Raw genomic sequence first — 17,458 nt, forward strand, 5'->3', positions numbered from 1 at the left:
TGAGTCCTTTCTATAACTTCTTGCTTTGGCTTTTTTTTCTCCTCCCATGAGGCATGGTATCTTGATGAGTGGTTGCCCTCTTCTGGTTCCTATGAGAGCCTACAACGGCAAATCAGCAACATGTCAGCTTTAACCATCAGCGCCTACTCCTTCCAAACATATTTAGAAATGTTCATAGTCACAGCCATGGCAACATGTCCCCATGAACTCCAGCCAAGACCTGCTGAATACCAAATGCACGTTTGGTTTAAGTAGTCTACTAATTTCGTTAGTTTTCATTTGTTATTACATAGGCCTATTTAAATTTTAATTTATCCAATACAATCTTCATATTTCAACATCACCATAATTTGTATCATGGTAGCTTAATATGCCAGATAGTTTCCCATATAACTTAAGAAAAAAGCCTAAAATATATTTTGAATAGGCCTCCGTGGTTTATTCCAGTGGTTTGTAGCTACAATAGTTAATCACACTATTACAAATCTTTGTGATTATCTCTTATGACAGCCCTTTAATATATGTATTTTTAAAAGTTATTTCGTATACGATTTAATATTTTTGTATATTTATCCAACCCTAAGTCTAATCCTTTTGTAATTAACATAATTAGCCTCGTGTGAGCTGAAATTCTTGAAGAGAAGTAGGCCCATGTGTGAAAACACCCAGTCCAAGTTAGACCTATTTACAAGAAAATACTGGGCTGTCCACTGTTATTCTGTGGTCACATGACGGACTTACGGAAGTTTTTGCAGTTTTATCGCAATCAAAGTTAGAATGAAATAGTCGAAGACACAACGAAAAACATAGTTCGTGTATTTAAAAGTAAAACTGTAATCACTTGTTTATCTATGTGAGATTTTATTTTGGAATAATTGGACGGAAGTAGTATAGCTCTTTTGCTTTAACTTAACACCACTTGTCTATTTATTGCTGCTGCTTCTCATTCGTGTGAAAAATGTTATCCGCTACTTTGTGTCTGAGTTGTGGCTGCCTGTTAAACTGCAAAAAACGACTTTTAATTTGGTTTCAGTGAGTTTAACAGACTACGTCAAAGACTTAAAAGGTAAGTGCATGACAAGAAGTTATCATTCTTTTCCCAGATAGAAACTTTCCGAAAACAGTTGAAAACAAGAGTCTCCTAAACTCTGAAAATGTGAAGTGTACAGGGAAAATGAAGTCCTGACCATAGCCTGACCTGCTGCGACCAAAACAACGTCAGCTGCAGGTCTTATTAACCCAACATACAAAACGAGGACATGTTAGGAAATATAAATCCGTTAGTCGTGTCCAGTTCTGCTTTTAGTTGTCGACCTAACAGTGAAGAACAGGAAATTATTCTCCACCTTCAGCTGGTTCATTGTAACTTGCTGGTTGTGCTTGGCCGCTCATTTCTTTCTTTTGGAAAGTTTTTCTTTATCCCCAGTGGAATTCATTATTTGTTTGAAGCTGGTTGAAGGGGTGATTTGAGCATGAAATGGAGGTTTGAACCACAGCTACGACTTCACCTGTCAGATCGTCTCGTGCTGCCGGACAGGTGAAGCTCAGTCCATACAGCATTTAAATCCAGATGTTTTAAATTCTCTATCAGCCCACAGAGACCCACATACATGCTTGCGGTCAGTGATGCTTTTATGGGGCATTACTCCTACATGTGTTTTTTGAGTTGATACAAAGAAGTGGTGAGGTGTGATAAATAGTGAAACCTTTGAAATAAGCTTCTAGTTCTGAAGATGAGTGGAAACTCTGATAGTGTTTCCCTTTCCTGAGCCCAAGCACTCTGGGTGAGACTTGTTTGCCTGTGGTAAGCCTAAGAATAGAGTCCATTTTGCATGAATTACTTGCTCAATAGGCCTGTTATATTTGGAATATATGTGCACAGTTCATCTTTCTCAAAGAAGCCGGGCTCCTGAATCATGTGGTCCGATGTTCTGGTGCACATTTCTACTGAGACTCGGGTGCGTTTATCCCTCTTTAAGAAAGCTTAAACAGGATCATGCATTCAGCGGTGATGCAGAAAACTGTGCCAGAACTTGTTGATTCAAAGAGCAAAACAGAAGATATCTGACAGATTTATTGCCCTGCTGACTTTCAGTCTTTTTCGTCAGAGGAGGAAATAAGTGTGTTTAAATGTCTGCTTTTAGCCTTCAAGTGCCAGACGGCTGTAGTTCACATGCTGTATGAAGAGCCAGGTTGTGCACAAAGTGATGACTAAAATGAACAACTGAAGAGTTTATTCCAGGTGAGTTTACACTACTTACTTCTCAGGATAAACCTCAGGTGTCTTATTCGGGATCAAATAACCCGGACACCCAGCTCATGAAGTTAGGATACAAACTTAATATTGACACATAAACTGACTACACACATACATACACACTAGCGTATGCTTTTGTATCAGAATGATGTGAAAGAAAGACAGCTTCCTAAGTTCCTTCTCAGTAACATTTTGACACTGATGTTTGCAGGATGAATAATGGTGAGGTGGTGCAGCTACCAAACGATTGTTAACTTTGGAATGACTTCGATCAAAACGGCAACATGATGATTGTACGACGAGTTTATAGGAGAGGCGGGGATTAAACTTTATGGTTATTATGAGGATGTAATGTGTTCTGCTCTTATAGTCTGAGGGGTGTAAATGACGTTTAGTTGAGCTGCTGCTTTTCCAAGCTGTAAAGGAGTAGTATTGAAGATATCGAAGAGCATGCTCAAGTTTCAGCTTGTCACTAAGCTGAAGGTCAGGCCGGCGCAGGAACTCTTGAAGAGGTTTTAACTTCGTGGTATCCACAGTTTGTTCTTGTGTATATATATATATATATATATATATATGTGTGTGTGTATATATATATATATATATATATATACACTTTATTACAGGCTCTAAGTCCAATAGGCAGCCATACAACATATAAAAAAACAAAATACCCTTTTTCACAAGAGTCTTAAATATAGCAGGCCCATCACACTCACTGGAGACGAGACATTGTTTTTTTTCTTGTTTTTTTTCTTTTTGCGGATAACTTCGATCCCCTGTCAAGACCCAAAGGTTAAATGTGGTTAGTTAGTGGCTGGTCAACATGGGAAACATCCTGCTGTGAAATGTTGCAGCCGGAGGATTTGGAGGCACACACTCAGGCTTGTTCGTCAGTGGACATTGTTCAGTTGCATTTCCTTACTGGCAGGGCTGAGTCACTATATTGAGTCCTCATTGAGAGTGGGCTGAAAGCAGCAGTGTGTGGTGGTCGCTTTATGAGTCATTGTGAGTGTGTGAGTGTGAGTCAGTTCTTGACAGAAGTCCTTTGAAATGCACCTTGATGAGAATCGAAAACGTCTAGGAATGTTAACTCTGAACGACAAACAATCCCGTTTAGAAATTGGTCAAGAAAATGTCACTTTTTTTGGATAAACTTCTTGACGAGAACAAACTATTTCCACCTGGGTCACGGTAACGTTTAATCAAGTAGCTACTACAGCTTCTCTGAGAATGGATTATTGTAATTTCACTGCAACATGGGCAAACGTGGGTTTAACTAGCCCTCTTATCTTCAGGTCGAAGTCACAGACTGCTCCTACAGATACCATCACAAATAGCATCTTCTTCAGGAAACAACTTTTGTCTATTCGCAAATCAGTCAACTTGAGAATCAGCATGCAAAACTTAAAAACTTAGATTCCCCTCAACATGCAGAATAGAGAGACAAACATTTTTTTTTATTTAGTGATTTTGTTCTTATGTTTTGTTTTGTTTTCTCTGGACGATTTCCTCTAAAGATAATCTCTTTTTGTAAATGGATAAATCTTTTTGTAAAGTGCTTTTCTGGTCTTCAGACCACTCAGAGCTCTTTTTACACTGCAGGTCACACCTACACAGTCACACACTGATGGTAGAGGTTGCTATGTAGTGAGACCATCAGATGTAACTAATCCCATTCACACACCGCTGTCGACGCAGAAGGAGCGAGTCGGGGTTAGGTGCCTTGCCCAAGGACACATTGGACATGTTGCTGCAAGAGCCGGGCATCAAACTCTCTTTTCCTTCCAGTTGAAAGACAACGACTCGTAGAACTGAGCCGCAGCCGCCTCCATGTCCGAGAAAGTTGTGTCAAATGTTAATGAACAGAATGATGATTTGCCAAACATTGAAAGTCCACATTTGATTAAAAAAAAAAAAAAAAAGACATCATGTCAGATGTTGAAACTGAGAAATGTCTTCGTTTTGGAAAACGATACTTCCTACTTGAATGTGATGCAGGTTACATGGTTAAACAAAGGACATCCTGATAATTAGAACCAGACAGTTTGATCACCACATCATGATGTTTATTATAGATCGTAAACTTCATGCGACATCATTTAATGCAGAACTGTTGCATTATACCGGCCGAGTCCACACTTCTTGTTTTCGTCCCATATTTATAGGAGAAGAAAAAATAAAATAAAGTCTACACACGTTTCAACATTTGATTTTGAATTTGTGCTATTCTCAATGAAATATAGAGTCGTAATAGTTTGCAAATCATCCCATTCTGTTTTCATTTTTTTTCCTGTGAAAAGGGTTCCTAAATCCTAAAATAACACAATCCTGACGTAAACAATGTGGCTCAATGAGAGGTGTTGCCCGCTTCTACTTGATGCACTGTCATGCACAGGAAGGTGAGAGGAAGCCGACGAAGTGGCCTGTAGCCCCACATGAGTCGTCGAAATGACAGCACAACCAGAGCCGACTGGTTACAAATGTAAACATCCGACCTCACAAAGGTGAACATCAGCTGAATGCAGGTGATATTGCTGTGATCTTAATGACGCTGTTCTGTTTACTTAGCTTCAGTTATTTTATGATGTCATATTGTTGTGGAATCATTCAGGAACAGTGAGTTTGTACTCTGTCTGGGACATGCAGTTTGTGTCTGTGCAATCAAAAAGAACTATTGATGCGTCGCCTTTGTTTTCAGTGGAGCAGTTCGAACTGTAACAACTGAACTGAATTTAGAATTCCTTCTTTGCGTCCAAACATTTCTGACTCCACAGCTGATATTTGACCTGCACCTTCCTTTTTGTCATCGTTGGAAGAGTTGTTAAAAAGCCCCCCCCCCCCCCCCCAAAAAAAAACAAAAAACAGTCAACATACACAATGATGTTTCTAGTGCTGTCAGTAACATCCCTGACACTGGGAAGGTGTTGTGCATGCTAATGCACTAAGTCGTTGCTTCGAGGTGTCAAACACTGTGTAATGTGTGAAAGAGAACTTTGTGTGAGATGTGGATGTGTTTTCAGCACAGTCTTATGAGTTGAGGAAACAACTTCACCAGATCCACTGTAAGTAGACGAGGGCCTGACATCATTTGGAGGCAAAGTGAGAGAAAGTCTGCTGAATTGAAATGAGATGTCCACTCCTTCCACACCAAGCATTTCACGGACAGTGTTTTAAGGTGAGCGCTGGTTTAGTCAGATTCTACCAGAACGGGTTTCCACCATGTATTTCCCTTCTCTTCCCTCCTTCTCTTCACTTGCTGCTTGCCCATGCCAACAGAATGGCCCATTGTGAAGGCAGCACAGAGGCTCTGTTATTGGCTGCTTTGTGAGTTGGAGGGAGGCAGAGCAGAGAAAAATGGAGGGAGGGAGGGAGGTATGGAAAGATAAAGGACCTGAAATGTCCAGGGAGCAAAGTCAAATAAAAGCAGAGGGAGTCAGATTTTAGGACCAATCTTCAGTTTTTTTCTGCAGTATTATGTGAGTTCATAAGAAAGTTCTGTTGATTTCAGCAGCTCATGGGATGTTGACATTTTTGAAAATGGGCGGGTTTTTTTGAGGGGTTTTTTTGCCTTGTCAGATTAAACATGTTTATGATTCTTGCTCTCTTCCAGTCTGTACGACACAGAAGACGAGCCAAAGACAGAGGAAGTAGATGGTCACTACGGAAATAAAAAAGCAACTCCAACAACTTCAAAAAAAAAAAAAAAAAAAAAAAAGACAAGCAAACAATTTCTTTAAATACATTCAAGCTTTCTTTCCTTTCTTTTTTTTTGCAAGAGGACGGCCGGCAAATTCAAACTAATAATTCTACACTGCAAAAGCTTTGCGATAAATCCATTTCTACACATCATGATCGAGGGAGACCAGGAAGATATTTAGTGTAAGATGTTCACCTCTCCCACTGTCTCATTTAGGATGATGATGTTTATAGGCTGAATTCACAGCTGTATCACATCACGCGTGAGATCCAATCCACTGCTGTGCATGCAGATGACACTATAGCGTTACCTTCCTCTTACCACATGACCTTAGTTTACTGGGTTCCCTTGGAGATACAGTTAAGCTTCTTGCGACACGGTCCCTTTGTGGGCCGGTTGTGGGTCAGGCAGTGGAGTCGGCGTCTCTCAACCGGAAGGAGAACATGTCCGATGCGCCCTTGGGTAAGACACTTCCACCCGACTGGCTCCCGCTGCTTTCTCGGCGGCGTATGAATGGGATTATTTACTTGTGATGGTGTCACTACGTAGCAACCTCTGCCGTCAGTGAGTGATTGTGCAGGTGTGACACACGGCGTAAAAACCCCTTTGACTAGTCAGAAGCCTAGCAAAGCGCTAACCAAGCTCGAGTCTATTTACTTGATCAATGTGTAATTCCAGCATCCTCCTCTGCTCATGACAGATCAGACGGCTCAGTTATGAAAGGGCACACACACACACACGCACACGCACACGCACACGCACACACACACAGATATCATGAAGGGCCGATAAAGGGCTTGTCTGGTCAAAAATGCTGAGACGTGCTTGTTCAATCTGGAAGTGTGTATTCTGGTGTCGGGGGTTTTTTTTTTTTTTTGTCTTTGCATACGTGTGTTTTTGTTTGTAACACCCCAGTGACTGCTAAAGGACCAAGAAGACCAAAATCCGCTCAATGTGGTGTTTCTGACTTCCTCAATTTAAAAATAGGAACTGTGTTTGATCAGAGAGGCGATTGCCAGCCCTGTCCCTTGCGTCTTGTGTTCTCAGCCGTGTCAGAAGAAACCTTCAAACAGGAAATGAAATGCACTCATTTCAGCATCATCAAACACGTGTTGGCATTTCCCGGACTGGACGTTGTGGGTTCCTGTGTGCTCATTCCCTTTTAAATGGAGCATCTTTAGGCAACTTCTCAAAGTTTAAAATAGTAGTTTGAGATATAATCTACCACTTGTGTACTTAATGTTCCTTTTTTTCATGGGGAAACCCTTTTTAAACGTGTTCATTTAAAAACATTCAAACACCTCAAATACTGCAACAAGCAAATGCAAAGTTTGTGTCATTGTTTTTTTCCTTTTGTTTTGAAGGCCTCGTGAATGAACATCCATCAGCCTGTTTCCAGGGAAGTGTCCTGTGTGTGTACTTTCATTACGGCGTAATAACGGTTGTACAGTTAGCTCAGTTCGCTAATGTTCTTTTAGCCGACCTCGCGTTGAGATGGAGTTTTAAAAAACAGGTGCAATCAACTTTTAAGTGTTTGCTTCGGCACATTTGAGATACCTTAGTGCAAGCAATATTGTGTGTGTGTGTGTGTGTGTGTGTGTGTGTGTGTGTGTGTGTGTGTGTGTGTGTGTGTGTGTGTGTGTGTGTGTGTGTGTGTGTGTGTGTGTGTGTGTGTGTGTGTGTGTGTGTGTGTGTGTGTGTGTGTGTGTGTGTGTGTGTGTGTGTGTGTGTGTGTGTGTGTGTGTGTGTGTGTGTGTGTGTGTGTGTGTGTGTGTGTGTGTGTGTGTGTGTGTGTGTGTGTGTGTGTGTGTGTGTGTGTGTGTGTGTGTGTGTGAATGACTGCTTGTGGGTCAGACTGGCCAACCATCAGCTTCCTCTCTATGAAGAGTGGAGCATAGGCCTACAGTCGAGTTAAAACACAGCACATCCAGGACATGTTTGAATATTTCTTAAAGCAAACAAATGGCTTTTGGAGGTCCAAAGTTATTTTGCTGTCAGGACTCCTTTTTGCTGGTGTTGGTTTTTTTTCGGTAGTGCTGATTTAGAATGACATCAGCCCTTCTTGTGCTATTGCTCACAGTCAGGCAGGTTTGAATCATGTGAACGCAGGGAGCCGGCGCTGCCTGCTGTTTCCAAATCAGCGCCTGAAATGGGGACTGATCTGCCTACTGAAAACTCGAAAGTAAAATGTTCACTCTTAGACAGTTACAACACTGGCATGATGTACGTAAATCGTAAATAAAGACGCACAGAGAAGAGTAAAGAAAGAGGGAGAGGAGGAGGCTTTCTGTGAGGCTGCTCTTAAGCAGCCTTCAAGTGTGTGTTTGGGAGAATTGAGCCAGTCGGTGTGAACGTGCCGTGTGTGCCAATGCTTGTTGTGTCAGTAACACTTCCTCCCATGGTGATCTGCTGTGTTTTAATAGCACGGTCTGTGCATGTGCAGCACGTAAGGATGGCGATGGCAGCTATTTTACTCGCGAGTAAAACTTGTAACCCGAGAGTTTCCGACTTCACGAGCCCGACCAAAAGGATGCACACGAAATTCAGCAGAAGTATGGTGTACAATGATAACGCTTATCAAAGTGATAAAACTGCTGTGCTATCTTTCTGTTAAGGCTTCCTCACAACTTCCTCCTTTATGGTCACAGCTATGACGTTAATTAATCACATACAACTTTGACACTGCTGGAAACGCTAAATGTCCCATCATCTGGTCTGCAATTCTGCTATTACCTTTTTTTTTTTTTTTTTTTTAGGAACTGTATTACAACATAGGTTCTTTGTCTGACTTAAATGTTTTTTTGTTAAACCGCACATGTTAATTTTTGTTTCTTTCCCAGGTATTGTACACCATGATCTCAGGCGTGTGAAGTTGGCCTTTCCTCTGCGGACACACTCGCCCTCGCACACAGCAGCCATGTCTCAGTCTGAGTCCTGTTTGTCGGTGTGGGACTGGTTGTGCGTGCTTCGTCTTGAGCAGTACTCTGAGGCATTTCGGAGTGCCGGGCTGGCGACTCTACGACAATGTCGCAACCTCACGCCGCATCAGCTGGAGCAGATGGGCATCACCCTGTCAGGTCACAGGAGACGCATTCTGGCTAGCTTGAACAAAACGCAGGGGACTGCCGGCGCAAAATCTGAAAGACAATCTCACGTCGCGCATCCTGAGAGAGATCCGAGGTGCGAGGAAACGGGACCTGGTAAAATATTGCGGAGCGAGAGATCTGTGCCCGTCCCAGTGGAAGAAAAAGTTGACCTTAAGGAAAGGGAGAAACTGAAAGGTGGAGATCCTTCGACGGCAATTCCCAGAGATAAAGAGCGACCAGTCCCCAAGGAGAGACAAGTTTCAAGGATGAAAGAGGAAGTTAGCGAAGGAGCAGAGAAGACGCCACTTCCTGGAAAAAGACGAGAAGAAGAGAGCGATGGAGGAAAAGATGGAGCGAAGGAGAGGCCGGTGCCTAAAGAGAGGACTAAGTTTCGCCCGAGTGCTCAAGTCGATCGCCAACCCTGTGCCAATGACTCTCCAACTTCTGACACCCCTCTCCCCCCTGTGCCCCCACGCAGCACTCCCAATTGCCCCCCACAGCGCTTCAGCGCCTCCCCCTCGAACCCCTCGCCTCCCCCTCGTTCCCCCGCGTCGCCCAAACCGGACCAACATGACGGAACGGCCCCGCCTCTACTGAGCAGATCCGTTCCCAAGAGCGCATCCCCAGTCAGCACCCCCTCCCGTACTCCCACACACGCCCCTCTTCACCCTCCAAGTTTCCCCGTAGCCCTCGCTCGACCTCAGACTTTAGCCATTCAGCCACCTGCCCAACGTTCAGGCAGTGATGGAGGAAGAACAAGTTCCCCTGTCTCACCCATGGCTTCGCCCAGCGACGACAGAAACGCTCCACCTCTCCCTCCGAAAGTGGGAGTGGGACCAAAGTTCCCTCCACCAATCCCACAGCGGTTTCCAGCACAGTCTCCCAGAAAGAAAAGGTAAGGCATGAGTTTGAATTGAAACATGCTCCACCTGAAGTTTCCTGTCCCTGTTTTTAAATGGGGGAAAAAAAAAGAACAAGCGACAGATAAACTTCATATCTTACTATTACAATCAGTATCGTTTTATGGTTCCCTCTCTGGGCCTTTTGAGTGTTGACATTAAAGCTTCCCCTTAAATGTGTACCTTCTTCTAACTTGTGCACGCTCACTTCATGTGTATGTAAATACTTGTCAGTAATAAACTTTTCGGATTCATACAGAGGAAAAGGTGACTTTATGGTAAATACAAAAGAAACAGTCAATTTTCATGATAGGATGTTATCCTAATCAAAATCAGCAACATAGATTATAAAGCAATATCAGTGACGGGTATTCAGTGTTTAAATTGAATTTCTTAGTGCAGGGGTGTGAAACTCCAGTCCTGGAGGGCCGGCTTCCGCAGACTTGGACGTAGCTGAATCCAATGAGTGACTCGTTATCAGGCTTCTGCAGAGCTTGATGACAACTCATTGGTTTAAAGCAGGTGTGTTAGAGCGGGGAGAGTCTGAGGAAGCCGGCCCTGGAGGACTGGAGTTTGACACCTGTGTCCTAGTGTATTATGCTGCCATCTATTGGACAAAACGGAAAACTGCAACTCCTTGTCATATTTACTTGTGCTGCAGTCTCAACAAAGCACACTACATCGGTGGCTTTAAACACATCCTGATGTTGAAAATAGAATCGTTCTGAAACTGAGAGGCCGACACATTATGCCTGACAGAAGTGAACTAAAGCGAAGTGGCCCTCTCAAGCCCTTTCATGTGTAAACAAAGTGAGCCTTGCCTGTCCGTGAGGCCACAGTCTGTTTTTGTGGTTGCTCATACCTGACCACTAGAGTGTGAGATGCATGATGTTTTTTTTTTTTATTATTGTTATAAAGGCTCTGTGGTGACCTTTTCTCAGCTATTACTCCTACATATGTGAATCTACCTTTTTGCAGGGTTCAAATGTTACAAATGTTCAACTCTTGTAGTTTCACGTGCTGTCTTGGACATTGACTCTGTGGATGTTTTATTTCAGAAGTCATAAAACTGCTGATGCAGGTTTGTAAAAAAGACTTCCCCTTTTTATCTTTTCACACACTGAAGCATTAGCATTCGTTTTTTTTTTTTCATTTGTTGTTTTGTGCATTTCCAAGAATTGAATGTTTGGAGCTCTTTTCCTGTTTGTGTGTTTTGTCACTTTTAAGGAACAAGTGAACTTCAGGTTTGTTCAGCCTTTGAGTTTGTTCACTTCTGAGTATCATGCATTTTTTTCAGCGTGTGTTTAAAGGGAAACATTCTGTAGAAAGAGGGAGGAAGTTACAATGGAGAACATAACAGAGTGGCTACATCTCTTCACCGGCTTCTGTGATTGACAGACAGACAAAGAAAAGAGAGAGTACCACAAAAAGATCAAAGAAACCCAAAGGCTTTTCTAACTAGAACTTACCTTCACTTTTGGAAGCCTCCACTAGTACACGCTCACACGCTCTCTTTGTTTCCTCGTCAGCGTGCTTCGTTGTCTCCTCCCATCTTCTGCTTGACCAGTCATTTCCTCCTCCTTCTCTCCTTTTCTTTTCCTCTCCCCGTTACGTGTTTGTGAGTGCTTATGACTCTTGTATCACCATGAAAGAGGACTCCCTCTGAACATGTCACAACAGGTAACATCAATGCTTATCTTTTTTCTTCTTCTTTTTTTTTTTAAACCTCTCAGTTTGTACTTGTCTCAAAAATGCGCCCTCTCCTCCCTCTTCACCTCGCTGTTTGAGTGCTTTAAACAAGGAAGCTTTTTCTTTTAAACTCTGTCATGGTTTCTGCTGTGTTACAGTTGAGTTCAGCTTCTTTTCAGCTGATTAGAAATATGCTACAAAATGTCAAGTTCATCATGGTTACATGAGGCTGGTTTACCTGGAGCTGAGTAGATATTGACCATTGAGACCATTTATTCCGCATGCCCTTAGGTTGTATGAGTTTAGGTCGCAGATTTTGATATAAATGAATTATTTTTACAATTAATAAAGTATTAAGATGAGATCATGTGGAGGGGCCCCTTGTGTTTAGCTGTCATACAAAGAAGTTGTTTACACTTTCTTTGTGCTCCTTTTTCTTAAAACACACACATAGAACGTGCTTTTACTTTTAATGCCACTTAAAGGAGCAGCTCGCTGCTGCTTTTTGAATGATAAAATATGCCTCTTTTTCAAGAATTATGCCTCTTGTTCAGCAACAACACACAGGCTAGGGTTAAAATACGTCCCATCATTCGACATCATAACAACAGTGTATGCTAGCTGTTGCCATCGATCTGGAGATAACACGTAAAACTGATCACATGCACTCGGTTTGCTCAGAGAAAGGGGGTAGTCATTGTTTCTTCAGCTTTCCTTCATCTATTTACCAGCATTCGCTGGGTTAAATATAGCACCCAGCTAACAGCTCCCAGTTCAGCACTCTTCCTCTGAGAGAAAGGAGGAACTGTGTGAACGGCTCAGTTTCCCGTCATTGTGAACTTTGTCCATCTGTATAAAGGTTTATTCCAAAATAGAGGAGCTAATGACAAGAGGGTATATTTTTAGTGTATGTTTAGTGCAACACTCTGATTTCAAGTGTAAACTGTATAAACCTTAGCTGGAGTTTAGCATGGACAGATGAGCCAGAATTAGTTTTACTCCATAGATGGGTTACTTAAAATACAGCCAACACAATGGAGCAGGTTATTCATGTGTTAGATTACTATTCAATTGTATATAATATATATCATTACTATTCAATAGTCACATATGAAAAATGCTGCTGTGGAGCAGGATTATCTCTGAAGTGAATCAAACTATTGATCCAGTGCCCTCATGTGAGCTTCACTAACCAGTCCTAATATCTGCTACAGCTTGCTTTTCTCAAAACCACTCGCTGTTTTACAAGCATTTGACTCTCCTATAGCTGAATTTACTGCTGATTAACTTTCCATATCAGTGCTGTTTTCTGTGACAATTATCTCTGCACCAAAAAGTGTAAAAGCATTGTAACATTAAAGAGAAGGAAATTCACGAGAGACATCCAAATAAAGAGGATCTTGCACAATACTTTTGAGGGAGGTTATGTGTGCTAACTCTCGACTTTCCCATTTGCATGGCAATAGTGTCTGAGGGCGTAAAAGATCGTGTGAATGACTGAATTCCACAACTATGGAGTTTTTATGTCTGCATTAATAAGTGGTGGAGTTGACTGTTTATGGTGTCACTTCAGAGAAGCCGATGGACTGTATTTAGTGTTTTCCCCTCGGTACTAGTTGTAGATGAAGTGGAACAATGTTTTAATAGCGTTCAATTTTTTAAAACACATTTGTCATTAAAATAATGATTTACATTTATCGGACAAAATAATCAAAAAAAAAAAATTTGTTTGTCATAACCCTGCTCCTGGGTAATTGCAAAGAAAATGAATCATTTATATTTAAAATGAAATTTAAAAAAAATTAAAAAATCAGCAGTGGTGGTCATATTGCAGCAGAGGCGCATCCCGCTGTTTAATGCATATAGGGGAAACACTAGTATTGGTTCTCTAACGTTTTAGTGTGCACCATAGACTGTATCGAAGTGTAGCTTTGATAAGAACATGCAGCTTATTGTGACTGAAAATGTTAGCGTAGCATTTATTATTGTAATTGGCTAGAGTAAACAGATACAGAGAATGTTTACCCTTTATGTCTCCTCTAATAAGTCCTTGTGAAGTTACACAATTTTTTTTAACAAGTACTTCTTCTTAGCTTGATCCTTTAGAGACTCAAAATCAAAGATGTGCAAAATCACAATTTAAAGTGTTGGAACATTTCATGCGTGTACACTGTGCAACTTGCAAAAGTATTAATGTTCTATATTGGCTTGGAAGTTGGACAGTGTACACAAGTTTTTTTTTTTCATGAAAAGAGCAAAAGTATTTATTTACAACTAAAAGTTCTACAAACAGCCAGGTTTGAAAACAGAATCATTGATTTGTTCTTAAGTCCTGGATCTGATTAGGCAAATAGCCAATCATAGGTTTGGATTTAGGGGTGGCACCTGGTGTGGCCAATCAGATGTTGTGCCTTTGTACATTATGCATGTGCGACTCTGTGTGACTTTCCAATTGGTGCTCCTGTACACTGTACGTTATCAAAATAAAAGTGCTAAAACAGCATGAGCAGTACTAGAACCATCACACAATGTGTCGCCAGCGTACCAGATCCCCTGTGAACACATACTGTGTTTGTTTTCATGCGAGTGTGTTTACAGGGGTATGCTGTGTTTACATCCAGATTTTGCTGGTTGAGGCAGGTTCAGACTTGCAGCTTAAAACAGGAGGAGAGGGAAAACCAGAGAAGCAAAGCAGAGGGGAATGTCAGTTAGATCTGGGACTCATTCTTACACCGCTGAAAAAAGACTTAAGAGCAGCCGTCAACAATGAGGATTAACACAATTACTAGAGATCTTTTCAGGGATACACAGTTTGTCTTTTCCTTCATGACCTTCTCGGATAGTTTAAAGTTCCTGCAATGAGTGCTGCAAATTTTGTTGCCAGCAATCCATTTTTCTTTGTATTTTGTTTTTGGATCAAACATTCTAAAAGTTTCATTTTTTTGAGTTTTACAATGGAATAAAAAGGACCAAAAAGAAGAAGAGCTGAGGAGAAGGGCTTTCCTCCCTGTAGAGCATGTATAGAATCAGCCGTCTGTTTGGGATTCTCTCCAGACCTCAGATTGACACGGTGCCCGAGGACTCACCTCCTGCTCTCGAAACCTCTGCTGACATGTCCTGTTCCCCTTCATCCTCCAGCCGCTCTCCTCCACTCCCCACCAAGACGGTTGCTGATGAGTTGCACAGGGAACAAACTCCTCTGGTCCCACCTCGCATCAGGACACCTCAATCTCAGGAAAACGCACAACAGCCAACTCAAGCTGACCTTCAAAAGGCTCTGCCTGATAAGAGGATCTCCCAGCCCCTGCATGAGCCAAGTGAGTACCGTAATAACGGCATAATAGTTTTTTTTTAAAAAGGGATACACAGTGGAGGCGTCACATTGAAATAAGAGACAGAGATAAAGAAGGAGAACAACAGGCAAAAATGTTTACGTGACTTTCATGGTTAAGTAGCACCTTATGCCCTGGGCATCATGAGCTAACCTGCTTATTAAGTTGATGGAAACATACTCTCGTGTTGTGTATGGAATAAGGACAAAATGTTAGCGCCCAAATGTCTTCAGAATTATCCATAAAAGTTGGAAAAATAAACGAAACCCTCGCCAACATGAGCTTAAATAAAGTGTCAACACCTGAAATAATGACTGTATCGTGTACTGCAGCAGGGCCGCCTTACTTAGACGCATGAGAGAAATAAAACGCATAACGATTGTGCTCCTTTTAAAAATGGTTGGGAACATGAGTTTTGATTTAGCCTGCTATAGCTTTATGTTAGTCCATACTCTATACAGTTTAAGAATTGTGAATAGTTTATATATATATATATATATATATATATATATATTTAAATGTTTTTCTTGTTGAGCAGACGTTCTGCTTTTAATGAAGGGTTTTAAACAATAATCTTTGTGACTCTTTTTAATGCTGTGATAGGAACATCTATTGGGTAACAGTCAAACTGCAGCATCTCACTCATGTATCACATTCAACTTTGTGTATATCTACTGTTGAACTAAAATGTAGCACTCAGATTCTTAGCTTAAAATTTCAGGATAATTTGACGAATATACACATTTATACTTATTCTTTTAATAATTGTATTGGTTTCTGTTGTTTTCTGTTTCTGTATTGCATTCAAAACTGCAATGCCTTTTCTGTTTCCTTCTCTTTTGTTTTGTTCTCTTCTTTCTATTTATTACTTTCTCAAAAAGACGGCAAATGTGTATTTTGCCTTAAACACTGAGAGCAGTGCATGTAGGACTTCCACATGGTTTAATATTAAAGCAACACTGAAACTGTATGTCCACGTTACAAAACAAATAAATGAATAGATGTTTGTTTGTTTTTTCTTCAAAAAAAGAAGAGTATTGAAATGACACAAAGTTGGATAAAATTAAAAGAGAACCTCAAACTCTCTCTTTACCATCCTCCATCACTGTGAGCTGAGTCTCTCTCTCTTTGATATTTGATTCAAATGAGGATTCAGGGGAATACGTTTAAATTATTCAGATGATCTGTTCAGCTCAGATTAAGAATCATGTAGCACAATGTCGTTGCTGACTCAACTTTTTCTTGTAGAGTCCCTTTTTATGTTGAACCCCTGAAGTATGACATGGATAGTTTGTGTAGTAGTTTTGTGCTACTGATGCTAAAAAGGACAACTGCATTTGATCAACTGTCTGCTATAGTACAATGACTTTCAACTCCTGTGCTTGAAAGGAACAATACTGCTCCAAAGCAAAATCAGTCTCGAGTCCTTAATATTCTAAACTGTATGTACAGGAATATGACCCCACGAGAAAGTTACTATCTGTTGGGTTCAGTCAGGAGAAGTAGCTTCTGATCTGGGTCTTTTAATTCATTTTATTTTCTCGATTAGATTTGGATTCACTGGATAATGACTCTGATGACTACGAAGACCCAGACTTGTTTTTCCCCAGTGTTCACTGCATGAAAACACCAGACCGGGTGAGTGAGGTTGTTTCCCCATCTGTTACACACTCCTCTTCCTCTCCTGCACATTGTGGATGAAGTCTGTCTGCTCCTATAGGATATGTCCCTGCAAGTTCCCAGAATGACAAAAGGACGGTACAGCTCTCTGTGCAGCGATGATGAAGTGCTGGATGATGATGAGTGAGTCACTCATCAACACACAAACACACACCGTTCACTTCAAACTCACAAACTCATATGCAAATATACAATACAAATGAAGAAGGATGACAAGCTTTTTTTACACAGTATATCATTGTAACTTCAGTTCACTCAAGAATTCACTTCTTATATCTGATTTGTCCTGGCTCCACTTATTTAGCTTAAAAGAAATGCCCTCTAAAACCTCAGTAACTTTTGAAATCAACCTCCCAAAATTTTGTTTAATAATAGTTTAATAAAATCTTTTTGTCTTAGCCTCTGAGTATCAGATAGAGCCCTTCAAAATAAAACACGGGAAAACTTTAAACTATTGGCTTTAACCGTAAATTAAAACTTCCTTTGCACTCATTGGTTAAGTAGAGTTAGCTGTTAATGTAGAGCAGAAATCTGACTTATGCAATAAGCAGCAATGGGAGCTATTGACAGTGCTGTGGTTTGTTCAGTGCAGAATAAGAATAGGGCTCCTAGAGAGCTTTACATTGTGGCTTTTCACAACGCAGCAATCATTTTGATCTCCGATGAGCGACTGTTTGAACAGGAATGCTCCTCTAGCACACCTGTATAACTTCTCTATGTCGTGCCAGTATTTCAAAGGAATGTGTTAGGATCTCAAGATGAATATGTGGTTTATCATGCTTCATGCCAATCATCAGTGGAACAAAAACACTGTTGTT

General features: G+C 41.1%; 1 protein-coding gene across 1 annotated transcript in view; it reads left to right on the forward strand.

Annotated features, from left to right (window-relative positions):
- Window positions 1-880: 880 nt before the first annotated feature.
- The window catches only part of arap1 (ArfGAP with RhoGAP domain, ankyrin repeat and PH domain 1), a 44,845-nt gene continuing 28,267 nt past the window's right edge, over window positions 881-17,458 (forward strand). Inside the window, exons 1-5 of the mRNA XM_079353321.1 lie at window positions 881-1,066; window positions 8,795-9,935; window positions 14,767-14,945; window positions 16,510-16,598; window positions 16,681-16,763. Of these exons, the coding sequence (XP_079209447.1) occupies window positions 8,872-9,935; window positions 14,767-14,945; window positions 16,510-16,598; window positions 16,681-16,763 (1,415 nt within the window). The 5' untranslated portion in view covers window positions 881-1,066; window positions 8,795-8,871. The remainder of the gene's footprint in view (window positions 1,067-8,794; window positions 9,936-14,766; window positions 14,946-16,509; window positions 16,599-16,680; window positions 16,764-17,458) is intronic.

This window comes from Symphodus melops, assembly GCF_947650265.1.
Source record: "Symphodus melops genome assembly, chromosome: 10".
NCBI lineage: Eukaryota > Metazoa > Chordata > Actinopteri > Labriformes > Labridae > Symphodus > Symphodus melops.